The sequence below is a fragment of the Ambystoma mexicanum genome, chromosome 1q, assembly GCF_040938575.1.
Source record: "Ambystoma mexicanum isolate Mex_15411 chromosome 1q, UKY_AmexF1_1, whole genome shotgun sequence".
Classification (NCBI taxonomy): Eukaryota; Metazoa; Chordata; class Amphibia; order Caudata; family Ambystomatidae; genus Ambystoma; species Ambystoma mexicanum.
In genome coordinates, this window is record NC_090922.1 from 61,652,218 (window position 1) to 61,666,751 (window position 14,534).

At 45.7% G+C, this 14,534-nt stretch overlaps 1 protein-coding gene across 2 annotated transcripts in view; it reads left to right on the forward strand.

Moving 5' to 3' along the window:
- Positions 1-2,376: 2,376 nt before the first annotated feature.
- The window catches only part of NOB1 (NIN1 (RPN12) binding protein 1 homolog), a 174,968-nt gene continuing 162,810 nt past the window's right edge, over positions 2,377-14,534 (forward strand). Inside the window, exon 1 of one of the 2 annotated variants that reach the window (XM_069635518.1) lies at positions 2,377-2,601. In XM_069635518.1, coding sequence (XP_069491619.1) covers positions 2,521-2,601 — 81 coding nt within the window. In that variant the 5' untranslated portion in view covers positions 2,377-2,520. The remainder of the gene's footprint in view (positions 2,602-14,534) is intronic. The other variant, XR_011283341.1, reaches the window with a different exon arrangement.

Here is a 14,534-nt window from a genome sequence, read left to right on the forward strand (position 1 = left end):
CATCAGGCACCTTCACTCACTACGTGAGCCGCTGTGTGGTCAACAATCAATAGAGGCCCCTGAGGCCACTCCTTCCACAGATATGTAATCTGCCAATATCACCGCCAGAAAACCTCACTGCCCCTTCCATCTTACTTCATGCTCTGCCGGAGTAAACGGAGCCTCTCTGTGTTGCAGTCAATCACCTCAAGCCGACCAATATTCTCTTCAGCCGTGTGGGTCCCACACAACGCGGTTCCTCGTCACCACTTGTAGCGATGTAGGAACTACACCAAGTGTGGTAGTTCATCTATTAAGGGCCCGCAAACAGGACCAATGCCAGCCACCACAAATAAGATCAAACCCCAACTGTCAAACTCCCTGCGGCCAATGTTCCATGGAACAGAAGATCCATACATGCCAACCCTCCCGATTTAGGCGGGAGACTCCTGATTTTTCAATTAAGAATGTTGATATTTTTTACTTATTCCTGCCTAAATGAATTAAATCCCCAATGCAATCCCATGGGGAAATTCCTGTCTCCTGCTTTCTGTGCAAAATCGCCCTCCCAGCTGCTCGAGAATGTTGGCATGTAGGAAGATCATAACAATACTCTGCTGCTTTTGTCTGTGACAGGTCGGCTGAGAGGGCCGGTGCTCAGGCTTAAACGGATGGTCTAGTAAAAATGTTTATTTAAAAAATAGATAGGCCACATAAAAAAAAAAAATACTAGCATCCTCCGTTTTAAAACTTCCTATGTAAAATTTTGAGCTATTCAAGCTCAAAATTCGAAAAAGCAAGCACAGGGGCGCAGCCATTTTGTGAAATGGAGGCCCTCCTGTGCTGGCTTTTGCTTTTGCGGCACTAATGAAGGAAAAGCCAGCCAGCTGTAGTAAACAAAGTCTACCGCTGGGTGGCTTTCCCTTCATTAGTGCCGGGTCTCGGAGGACGCGGACCGGAGACCAGAGCAGGAAAGCTGCAGCTGAATCTCAGTAAGTGCTATCTATTGTTTTTACAAAAAATAAGCACTAGCTGCGGTTTTTTTTCTAGGTTTTCTGGGCTTTTTAAGCAGTCCTACCGCCTACCGATTTTTTGACATCAAATACCGAAAATTTTTTTTTTTTTTTACATTTTTTTTTTTTGCCCACGCCAGCTTGGGGAGTCTTTCAAGGGCTCCCCCGAGCTGGCGTACCGGGAGAATGCCCGGCATGCAAGCTTTTAATGTCAAAGGCACCCACGGCGGTGGGCTAAAAGCGCCCTTCCGCCGCGGGTGCCTTTGGCAAAAGGCGCCATTAGCCCCCCACCACGCCAACTCGGGGAGTCTTTCAAGGACTTCCCCGAGCTGGCGTAGCGGGAGAAGGCGCAGCATGCAGGCTTTTAATGTCAAAGGCACCCACGGCGGTGGGCTAAAAGCGCCCTTCCGCCACGGGTGCCTTTGGCAAAAGGCGCCATTAGCCCCCACCACGCCAACTCGGGGAGTCTTTCAAGGACTTCCCCGAGCTGGTGTAGCGGGAGAAGGCGCGGCATGCAGGCTGTTAATGTCAAAGGCACCCACGGCGGTGGGCTAAAAGCGCCCTTCCGCCGCGGGTGCCTTTGGCAAAAGGCGCCATTAGCCCCCCACCACGCCAACTCGGGGAGTCTTTCAAGGACTTCCCCCGAGCTGGCGTAGCGGGAGAAGGCGCAGCATGCAAGCTTTTAATGTCAAAGGCACCCACGGCGGTGGGCTAAAAGCGCCCCTCCACCGCGGGTGCCTTTTGGTCAAAGGCGCCATTAGCCCCCCACCACGCCAGCTCGGGGGAGTCTTTCAAGGACTTCCCCGAGCTGGCGTAGCGAGAGAAGGCGCAGCATGCAGGCCTTTGATGTAAAAGGCGTCCACGTGGTGGGCTAAAGGCGGCCCTCCGCCGCGAGTGCCTTTCACAAAAGGCGCCATTAGCCCCCCCCCACCACGTCAACTCTGGTGAGTCTTTCAAGGGCTCCCCTGAGCTGGCGTGATGGCAGAAGGCGTGGCAGGCGCCTCATTGTCATTGAATGCACCCGCGGCGGCGGGCTCATTCAATGACAATGGGCTGCTGACGCGCCCTATTCCTATCATTACCTCCTCGACTGACTATTTTTGAAACTTTAAGATTCCTACAGATTTTTGGTCACAGAATGTTGGCATGTATGCAACTAAATATTACATAACACGAGTCCTCCACTAATGTCTTCGTTCTAGTTTTCAATCCGCAGTTTCGTTATCCTTGCGCCCCTCTTAAATTCCTCAAGCATTCCGAAATAAAACTTGAACGTTGTGGCGTGTTAGCCCGTGCTGTTGCAAGTAGCGCCTCTTCACTCACTGGCTGCTCCGACCGAGTCCGACGGCTTTAAATTGTCCGCCTGGAAACTAAGTAGCAAACTGCAACGTCATCACTTCCGTTCCTGCTTCCAGAGCGAGAGCCAATGGGAGGGCTCAGTCGCACAGCCAATGGACGCTGGCGTTGAGCCCTGCTGTAGTGTGTGGTAGTTCAGGGCAAAAGTCAAGGCTCTCCAGATTGGTTGGATATGAAAGAAAACATGGCGGCTTCCTTGGTAGAACATGTTGTGGCTGACGCAGGAGCTTTTTTGAGAGGTGCTACTCTGCAGGTAAAGAATGGGACTGTCTTTCTGAGGGGTACCCCATATTCGCGAAACGGGGAGTTGGCGTGAGTGGTGAAAGGGCTTCGTTATGTTAGTGTGGATCACCAGCTACGTCTGCTGTATGAGACGCCACCTGTCGTGATCTTGTATCGCGGTCCTTGGTACTGAAGCACCAGTTAAGTTTCGTTTTACTGTGCTTATTTGTTTTTAGTTTAAAATCTAACCAAAACTAAAAACGAGACCTGGCTAAGAGACCCCCTACATGTAGCGTAGCTTATGGCTGCAGCCAGCCCTTTTTAAGAAACTCGCAAAAACCCATGTTCTTTGTCATCAATAACTCTTCTTTAAGCGTGATAACCGGCACATTACCAAATGAAAGACCCGAAACGACACAAATTAACTATAACACATGTGCCCATTTCCAAATCAGTTAAGTACTCTGTTTAAAGATTGGTTTACACCTATGATGTCTACTAGTTTCACATGAGTGGCGATTGCTTTGTTTTCTTTTCAGGGTGTGAAACATAAGCTATAAGGTTTACAATCCAAACCTTACATTTTGTACTAACCAAAGCCTGGAATTTGTGTGCTTAAATTGCTTAGTGGGTTAAAGTGAGATACAGGAAGCTCTTTTAGCATGTGATTTCCTTATCTGCGTATTTGGTGCTTTGTCAAAATGCAGTGCTTACATCAGTATTGTTCTCTCAGTGAAACACACATTTCACTGTGAGAGTACATCACGGATTACTCGCGGTGCATTTTGCAGAGCTGTCATAGGGGTGAGGAATTCACCTAAGAGCTTCCCATACTGAGATCTCTTACATACATGCAAACTTTCCCCATTTCGTTCTGGAGATGGTAGCCCAGTTCTGGATTTAGCTTTGCATTCTGGGACTTGTAGTAAGTCTGGGTTTCCCGTATAAGCCAAGGACCATAAATCTCAGAATGCAAAGTTAAAAACAAGGCCGTACTCGGATCTCCTGAATGTAACGAGGCATGTTGGTAGGTATGCCGTGTTATGATATGGGCAGCTTGGGCAGAACACACTATTATATCTCCCCTGGCGCTCTGGCAGCTCTGAAAAAGGGATAGGGGGGTGAGTTAATGGGAATGAGCTGGAAAAGTGCAAGATAGCAGTGATATGCTGTTGGCAGCCTCAGCCCGGTGGGTCCGTTGGCTTGGCTTGGGGTGTTTTTCGGTTGGTAGTCGTTGTGTGCTGTTGTACAAGGTCTGTGTGTGGTTTGTTTTGTTGTTGAAGTGTAGTGAAGTTTGCTGCGTTTAAGGGTTGTGTTTGGTTTGAGTTTGAGAGGTGTATGCAGAGGAGTGAAATTGTAAGTGGGTTGGTTATTGATTCTTGATTGCACGCTTGGTCTAGGCAGAAGAGTCGTATATCAATCATTGAATAACATCTCTATATGCGACGCAGGCTACGCTGAGGATTCCAACTAAGTGCAGCATATGCTAACCTTCACAATTCAACCTAACCAAAAAACTAGAAGTCATAGGCATAACAGACACAGCACTACACTGGACTAAATCATTCCTAGTAGACAGAACAGAAACTGTATGGATTAAACCCTTTAAATCCACCCCACGAGTTAACGACTGTGGAGTGCCACAAGGATCCTCACTATCACCACTGTACTTCAACATCTACCAGAACCCAGTTATCAGAATCTTCAAAAAATACATTACATGCTACAACTATGCAGATGATACTCAAATCTACAAAATCAGACACCCTAGCCGATCATTCCAACGTAACCAACTGTCTAAAATAAGTCTTCAACTGAATGAATGCCAAAAACCTGAAAAACAGAAATCATGATCATATCCAAAGACCAAGAGAACGAAACTGCCATCCCGTGGCCAACGGAAATGGGAACCTCACCATTTAAGGTAGTAAAAAATCTGGGAGTCCTAATGGACAACACTCAGAACCACAAATAAATGCAACAGTCAAGAAATGTTTCTTCCTCCTCCACACGGCAAGAAGAATCCTACCTTTCCTCTCCTTTGCGCACAAAACACTCACTAAACACTCACTATCGTCACCCTCATCATGTCAAGAATCGGCTGTGCAAACAGCCTCTACCTCGGAATACCTCCTGAAGAAAATACAGCAGCCAGACTACTCCTCAAACGATCCAGAAGAGACCACATCACCCCTGCCCTAAAAACACTACACTGGCTCCCAGTAAAACATTGCATCACCTTCAAAACAATGTGCATAACGCACAGGGGAATCTGTGGACAAGGAGCAGAATTCCTACAAAAGAAAATAACACTCTACAAGCCAACGAGACCCCTCAGGTCAAGCAACGAAATCCGCCTGGAACTATAACCATACATTAAGACAAAACTCAGAGGCACCGCCTTCTACCACTTAGCCGCAAAAACCTGGAACAACATCCCAAAAGAAATAAACGCAAAAGATCACCTAAAATTCTGAAAATTACTAAAAACCTGGCTCTTCAACACCACAGATTCAAACTGAAAACAGAAAGGAAAAAGAATGACTAAACCGGAAAGGACACTGACAAGCTCCCAGAACCGACTGAGAAGCACCCACGGCACCTGGATGGGTGACGCCGGGCAGAGTGGAACACAGGCGACACCTATGGAGAGGGAGTCAACAACCCCATCAAATCCCATCCAACATGTTCACCCGCCCCTTAGCTGCTACTAGGTACCACCATTGTTGTGGAATTGTCGAGATATTACCAATCGCCACACTAACTGAGTTGTGAGACACTGACAGGTGCACTGGCCATATAAGTGGGAAGGAAGGACAGGTAAGGTTGTTGGGGAGGCTGGTGGAGGTGGGAGCGAGATGTGAAAGGGACCTTGAATGCAGGACGGGCCCAGACCTAAGAAGAGGCACAGGGTGCCCCTGCACTCCATCTGGAGAGATTACGCAAGCCCAACTCGTCAATTCAGGATAGAGATGCCAACTAACCAATTCCACTAACAATTTCCTCCTCTGCATACACCTCTCAAACTCCAAACCAAGCACAACAAACCGCACAAACTTCACTACACTGCAACAACAAAACAAAAAACGCACATAGACCCACACAACAGTACACGACGACTACGGGCCGCAAACACCCCAGGCCCAGCCAACGGGCTGAGGCAGCCAACAGCACGTGACTGCACTTTTCCAGCATCCTCCCACTAACTCGCCCTTCCTTCCTCTTTCAGAGCCGCCAGGGCACCACTCCGGTGGTGATAGTGCACGGTACAAATGTCCTTAACATTAACATACTTAACTCATGAGGCCCCTGCCTCTGACACAGGACCTTTTTTATTTCTTTGAATCCCTATAACTCCTCCCACATAATCATGTCACTCAGTTTCATATTACCATGCCGGTGCATGGGACCCTCCCTGCAGGGAGGGTGAGGAGGGTCGTCAGTTCTGTGACGAGGAAGAGTAGGACTAAGAGTAATGAGAATTACCGGTAAGTAATCGAAGCATTACGTCCACACTTCCTCTTCCTAGTACTTGCCTCACGAGGCATACCATAGCAGCAACGGGGAAAAGGTCCCAATGAGACACAGAGCCAAAAACAGTGCAGAAATACACCTTTTTTAATAACTCTAAAATCACATCCATACTGACAAAACCCTAACCGTGTAGGAACCCTCCTCCCAAGTTGGAGACATTCAACCAATAGTGGTTGATGAAAGTGCTTTGATCAGCCCAGGTGGCAGCCCTACACTTCTCCTTTAGAGAAACCCCCCCTACACATCTCCTTTAGAGAACCCCACCCTCCCCTGCAGCTGGTAGTGTGACTTAGAGACGTCGGATATGTGAGGAGAGAAGGAGAGTGTGGAGTCGAAGATGACCCCAAGGTTTTTAGCTTCACAGGTGGTAGCAGGAAGAGGGCTACGAGAGGCTGGCCAGAGAGTGACCGGAAAGGAGGGAGCAGGTGTGCCGATGAGGAGAATCTTTGTCTTACTGGCATTAAGACAGAGATCATTGGCAGCACACCACTCCTGGATAGCAGACATATAGTCCGAGATAAGATGAGAGGAGACCAAGTGACGGAAGGGAGCCTGAAAATGAGTTGTGTCATCCACTTGGCACTAAAGGTTGGGGCAGAGAGCGGCAATGCAGTGGGCAAGGAGTGCCAGGTATTGGTTGAACAGCCAGGGAGAGAGGTTAGACCTCTGTGGACCACCACAGGTAGAGATGGAGGAGAGAAATGACCCGAGTTGGACCTGGGGGGGTCGATCGGAGAGGAAAGATGTCAGCCAAGCCAGGGACTGCTCAGTGATACCCAGGTAATCACAGAGACTGCAATGATATTGCAGGTTCAAACCACACTCCTAGAACGATATTGGCCGATCAAGTGGCACAGCGAGTAGAGTGCCTGCCTTGACATCCGTGCAGAGCTTGCTAACGCAGGTTCGAATCCCGGCGGGGCCAAACTCAGCCTTTCATCCTTCCAAGGTCGATAAATGAGCACCACACACTGTGGGTAATAATAATCAGCGCTCAGATACCTGAGGGTTTGTAGCGCTATATAAATGCCAAATTATTATTATCGCAAGGATAAGTAGCACTGCCCTATATAAAACAATTCAGAAAACGGTCTTCATTGAGGCCCTTAGGTTATTCAATATCCAATAGGTGTACCCAGTACATTTCTTTCTGAAGGAGTAGTGACTGATAGTTGCCTCCTCTCTGTGAACGTTTAAGTACTTCCAATGTCTGGAATTTAAGTTGGGCTATAGTGTAATGTTGTTCATAGAAGTGCCTTGCCATTGGCGATCTCGGGTTGTTGCATCTATGTTAGAATTATGTTCTGTCAACTCTCTTTTACAGGCCTCATGGTCTGGCCAATATAAAGTTGCCCACAGGGGCATTTAATCGCAGAAATCACTCCTGGGGTAAGGCATGTTGCATAATCCCTCAATTTGATTTTTTTAAAATGTTTGTGGATGTGCAATAGTATCACTTCTCACAAGGTTATTGCAGCGACTGCAACCCAAGCAGGGGAAGGCCCCCTTCTTTTTAGTCTTCAAAAACAAAACAACTGTCTGTTTTTCAACTCTCACCAATTTATCCCTGAGGTTCCTCCCTCTTTTGAAGGCCATCATGGCGGCTTTGGGGAACAATTTGTACAAAGTCGGGTCACTGTGTAGCATGTTTCTTTAATGATTTTACTTATCTGGAAGCTTTGCCTCAAATTTGGAAATGAACAGTAAAGGGACTTCAATATCCCACTGGATATTCAATGTGCCAGTCTGACAACATCTCATCCAGCATAACTCTGGATAGCCCAGTGAGATTCTGTGAAGGTGTTGGGGGTAGCAAGTGCTAAAATACCTCTAACAATATTTTATAGGCATTTACTTTGACCAGGGTGCATTTAGAGCTTTTCTATGGCCTCGTCCAAATACAGGACCATGAGTCCGGCGGGATTTCTTATTGTAGGCCTCGTTCCTAGGCTATCATATACAGCAGCTTTTCGTTGGTGTCTGCACTAGCTAGCACCTTGTAAATGCTTGAAGTTGTCCTCTTGACTGGCGCGTCTTGGAGGAGCCATTTTAGGGCTGTGGGTACACTGGCCACCTCATTAGAGGTGTTCCAATGTCTAAATTGCCACTAGTGTAATCGCTCTCTCTCTGGCAGGGAGAACTTGGTTTTAAAATCTTTGAATGAGCATGGGAGACCCCAGATGTTAGTCTCTGAGCTGGCCCTCCGAACCAGAGGTGGAATGCCACACTTAATGGAATTTCTCAAGTTTAGTCTGCGCCTAATCTAGACAGAAATATGACTGTTAGCATGTGCCACGCTTAGATGGAATTGCAGAAATGTGACTGCTAGCATATACCACACTTAGAGGTAACTACAGAAACGTGATTGTTAGCATGTGCCACACTTAATGGAATTTCTCAAGTTTAGTCTGCGCCTAATCTAGACAGAAATATGACTGTTAGCATGTGCCACGCTTAGATGGAATTGCAGAAATGTGACTGCTAGCATATACCACACTTAGAGGTAACTACAGAAACGTGATTGTTAGCATGTGCCACACACAATGGAATTTCACAAGTTTAGTCTGCGCCAAATCTAGACAGAAATATGAATGTTAGCAGATATCACACTTAGATGGAATTTCAGAAATATGATGGTCAGCATGTGCCACACTCAGATGGAATTCCCAAGCTTAGTCCGCGTCGCATCTAGATAGAAATATGATGGTCAGCATGTGCCACACTCAGATGGAATTCCCAAGCTTAGTCCGCGTCGCATCTAGATAGAAATATGATGGTTAACATATGCCACACTCGGATGGAATTCCCAAGCTTAGCCCGCGTCGCATCTAGATAGAAATATGATGGTTAGCATATGCCACACTCGGATGGAATTTTCAGGAATGGGACCGTTAGCATATGTGACTCTTAGCATGCACCACACTTAGAATTATGAACCCTAGCTTGCGTCGCATCTAGATAGAAATGTGACTGTTAGCATGTACCGGACCTAGATGGAATCCCACAATTGCAAGGACAGCAATGCCAACTAACCAACCAACTAACAATTCCATCCCTCTGCAGACACCTCTCAAACTATAACCAAACACAACCACAAGCCTTAAACGCAGCAATCCGCACAAACTTCACAACAATGCAACAACAAAACAAACCGCACATAGCCTTACACAACAGCACACGACGACTACGGACCATAAAACACCCCAAGCCCGGCCGACGGAACCACCGGGCTGAGGCTGCCAACAGCACATCACTGCTCTCTTGCACTTTTCCAACTTATTCCTACTAACCCACCCCCTCTCCTCCCCTTTTCAGAGCCGCCAGAGCGCCAGGGGACCACTTCGGTGGTGATAGTGCGCGGTACAAATGACCTTTAACATTAACATTAACATCCAGTCCCGGTGCGAAGGCTGGGTTCCCTGAGACCAGGGAAAGAGGGCCCAGGCCTGGCCGAACGTCCCAAAATCTACGGGCTGCATCCCAGTAGACTAGGGTTTCCTTTGTCGAATCTAGGACCAGTGCGCCTTAGGAACTCTCCTGTTTCTGCAAATGCGATGTCTGGGGGTGGGGGGGGTAGCGCATTGGCTCTTGCTCTATGCTTGGCCACCCTGAAACTGAATAACTTCCACTTTCCGATGTGTGCAAACTGAGCTCTCTTTTGATTTGTATTGCACCGTTTGGTAGACCTACTTTTTAGGCTTGCAGACGGCTTCCTTTTGGAATTTTATTTTCTTCATAATTTGTGTGTCGCCGCAAAATGCCTCATCATTCACGCCTTTTGCCCACTGTAATTTGGGCACAGTCGATTAAGATGCACATTTCCTTTTTACGCTAGAGGGCGGTGGGGGATAAATCTGCTTCCCACTCTGGATGGAAATGGTAGATCCGCTGCCTTTTGTTTAATAGTGTGCCTGCATTTGTATCCAAGATTTCAACAACAGAAGTTTATTTTTAATTTTGGGGCTCCTTGTACAAAGACAATATCTGGAGTATTTCAATCAATGTTAAAAGAATTTAGCATAAACCATGCTTTGCTTTGTCCAAAAATCTAATTTACTGCCAGTTTAGCATATCACCAGTTCATGCAAACTGCTCACATGCTAGGACACAGAATTCAGTCAAGGAAAAGTAAACTAAAGCCTGCTTTGACTACCCTTAATGGTTTTTATGTCAACATAATTGGCAAGATTAAAAAAATGAACATGTGGAAACCAGATGATCAAGTTCTATGCAAGGAAAGTAAAATTACAGGGCAAAAATAGCTTTCACTTTAAACGACTCCTATGACAACCCAACCAGATATCCATCATCGTATTAACATTTTATCAAAGATTATGGTTGAAGCGAGGAGCGACTTATTCATGAGTGATGACCTGCCATCGTCTGCCCTTTATAAGGGATGCAGTATCACAGAGAACAGCCCAAAGGATTGCTGCCTCGCCTTGCTGTAATTATGTAGGTAATTCTGGTGCATGACCACAGTGGGCCATGCCTGTCTTGCACATGCATCTCTCAGACCTAGTAAGTGCTCCAGCATCATAAAAATGTGTTAACATGATAATTCTGTCATTGTTTGCAATGGCATGAACATGTTTTACAGTGCCAGAATATCCTGTGTACTGTTGGTGACCCGGTTTCTATTGGAATTTCCAAGTTATGTTCTGTAATTTGGCATTTATATAGCGCTCTATATATCATTGGTATGATCTCATAAGCGCTGGTAGGTTGAACGCCCTCGGGGACCGCAGTCCCGGCCAGAATAGAAAGTGTCGTAGGGTGTGTGGGTACAACAGTTATGTGCGCAGATGATGTAATTGCCAGATGGTAGCTGCATCCTAGCGTTAGGTGGTGAAGATATCAGTTGAATGTGTGCAGTCTGGTGGGTGGACACCCAGACTGGGTTCTGGCTGCGTTAGGTCTGTAGGACGCTTATGTGAGCAGCTAGGCTGGATTGTCATGGGATAGCTGCGTTTTATTAGTGATGAGGTATTCATGGGGTAATGTTTGTGTGTGAACAGCTAGGCCGAATTGATCGGGGGTTGTGTGATGGTGTATGGTAGAAAGTAAGCGTAAAGATATGGGATGGGAGTGTTTACGTGTGTTTATGAAAATTACTTGTAAATTGGATGCTTTGCCCAATTTCTATCAAAAATAGTGCTCACAAAATGTCACCATTTCAACCTAGAATTGAAAGGCTGAAAATCCCCTGCCAGAATGTGATCGTGCATACAGGCTCCCCACAGATCTCCATAAACCTCCTGGTGTGTGTACATAGCCAAAGGGGGATTAACCCTATTACATGTCCTCCCATCCCATGGCTCTCTCCCTCCTCGCGTTTTGTACAGTGGTCTGTTACATAACTAGATTTAAGCTTTAATAATCCTATACATACAAACCACAGATCACTTTTCTCACTTAATTGCGTCATTGGTACACTTGTTTTGTAAAGCATCACCTGAAACATCATTCTCAAATTATGTTTGAAGTCCTGGCATTGATCGCACATGTCATTTTACATTCCTGTTTAGTTTTTCAAATATATGTGGACATGCACCGGAATACAGTGTAGCTAGTATTTTCCCACATTTACTTAAATGTAAAATTGCCATTAGCACCTGAATTCCTGTATTGTGGCACGCATAGAGGTGGACTCCTCCAAATCGCAGGAAATTCCACATTAACTTAATGGGATATTAGTACCTTAAATCGGAGAGAACTCGGAACCTTCAAATTTTTTACCATAAACAGCAACACATACCTCCTAGATGCTACTTTATTTTATCTTGCAACCAGGGACTGCCACGGATTGATTGGGTTTTGTTTATATATATACACACACACACACACCTTTTATTTTTCCCCATTCTGTTAGAAAGCCTACAATTACCAGCATGCAGAATAATGCTTAGTGAAATAAATCTATAGAAACACAGTGAGACTGAAACAATCGCAGCCCCATTTTTGTTTCACATGCCATGCCCATATATGCACCCTTCCGTTTCTAATCCTCATTTGCACCTGTGGGTGACAATGCCATAACACACATTTCCCATTTACTTTTGTTATTGATATTTAACCTCTTGTTGGGACACTGTCCAGAGCCTCTCGAGCCCAGATGCATCGCCTCCTGTCGCTGCGCAGACATCTTTTGATTCTGTGCTTTGCAGGCAGAGGAAGAGGCCAGTGAGGCACCAAAATGAACACTGTACTTCGTTTTGGTGTCTGATGCGAGCAGCTATTGGGCAGCCTTGGCCAAGCTACCAGTGGCATGCAATCCACTGGTTGGAGACCCTGGGTCTAGATGTACTGTTCAACTGCCTCAGTTGCTTTTTTCGTTTGCTGCTCTTATTTTCCGCTGAATGGGGTGACCTAGAACAGGTGTTTTGGTTGCCTTGGGTGGCACTCTTACATCCGAGGACCATCCTCAATAACGCAGACTCATGAGTGTTGTGTTCCTATCGGTGGTCACTGCTGCGTGGTGCTCATTAGGACGGCAAACACCGATTCCTTGTAGGTTCTGCCCTTTTTTTTTTTTTAAATGTAAAAAAAAATGTTTTGCGCCCGCCATTGTTGCTGGGTGGGCCTTTGTGATCCACCTGGGGTATACTTCAGTGGCAGTCCTATATTCTTGTTTATTCGGGGGAGGATGTCAAGCGAAAATTGGCCTTTATCAGTGTAGTCCTTTTTTTTTATTTCCAGTCTTATTTTTTTAATTTATTTTTTTAACCCTTGGTCGAGTGGGGTAATGTGCCTTGGTGATTGGTCTACGTTGTCAGTCGTTCGTTTTGAACATCAGTGGGTCTATTGTTGCCTGGCGCGTTCTTGTTTGTGTATTGACCATCATGGGGATCCTTGGCGCTGTACTTTTGATGGTGGTGTTTTTTTTTTTTTTTTTTTTACTGTTCTTGTGACTGTATGAGGTTACTGTTGGCTACATCTTCAATAAGTAAGGACTGTGACGAGTAACGGTGGACAGGAGGTAATGGCCAGATTATGTATGATAATCCTCATTACTCCATGTCCACCCATCTCGTCGCAGCCCTTGGGACCTGCCCGCCTCTCCCTTTTGGATTCTTATCATAACTTTATTTCGATATGCAATATCATTAAAGCAGCAACATCAATAGACCATTTTAAAATCTGAATTGCCTCAGGTAAAATCAAGTAGTAAAAGGATCAATAAATAGCATGTCGTCAATTCTAGAAATAACATGAGGTACCTGGGTATAAACATGATTAAAAGAATACAGAAATATAAGCAATTAATAATAAAATACCTGTAACGACAATCAGGTTCCAGAGTGCTAGCTATAATATCAAACTCAATCAACCCGGTCGTACTTTCATCAAGATTCTGGACATGCTATACCATATTCAGAGAGAACAAGCTAGTCCATGTGTACTGAAGCGGTTTGCTGCCCACCTTTTTCTGTCTTGTACGCCAGGCCCATGGATGTTGAATAGACTGCCGGTATATCGTTCACCTAGTCATGGTATCTGCTGTAGTCCGCACGTGCCTGTCCCTGAATAACGGACTCAGGAACCTTCCTCTAGGCAGTAAATAGTGGGGACATATCAAAATGAAATTAACCAAACTTTCAAGTGCATGCAAAATCAGCATTCTGGTGCAACATTACTGTTCGATCTGTTGCACAGGCTGGTTACCGGCAATGTGCCTATCCACAATTCATATTTGGGGCTGATATAATCAAGGTAGTGTAGACATGTGACTCCAAAAAACCACTCCAATGGAGCTCCAATGTGCTTTTGTCAGAAAAGCATGTTTGTTGCATGGTGACGACTGGAAGGGGTTAGTCAGCCTCGTGAAGCTGAAAATGAACAGTTCCTTCCATTGCTCAACAAAGTTGCAGTTTTTATTCACATTTGAACAATTTACATAATCCCACATGGCCATCCCTCAAAATCCTTTCGGCTAACACTGTACAAGGAAATCTAATACCCTCTGTTCTCAAACCCCATTGGACACATTGGCAAAACACAATTTCTCCCCCGCCCCATGCTTTATTTTTATAATCCGTCATGACGTTGTAAAAATATTCTCCTTATCTAAAAACAATTATATTTATGACTTGCCCCATTTGGTAGGAAACCTTTAACCCAGTATGTGATGTGCAAGGCTTTTACAAGAAGACTTCAAACAAGAGGACGGAGAGGAAAAAACAACTGTCTTTGATCAAGCAATAAACATCTTATCACACATGCTGGCGTCCCATTATTCCTTCACGTTATCTTATTTCTGACTACCATCTCAGATCATACAGCCTCCAGCGCACATCCTGCTTATTTTCCTGAGCGCCCAACCGAAACCCATAAAACATTGGCAAACTCTGCCCTCCAGCACCCCTTCCATGTGCTTTATTGACAAACCCCGTTCCACTCAGTTTTACAAGAACACTCCAAACAAGAGTA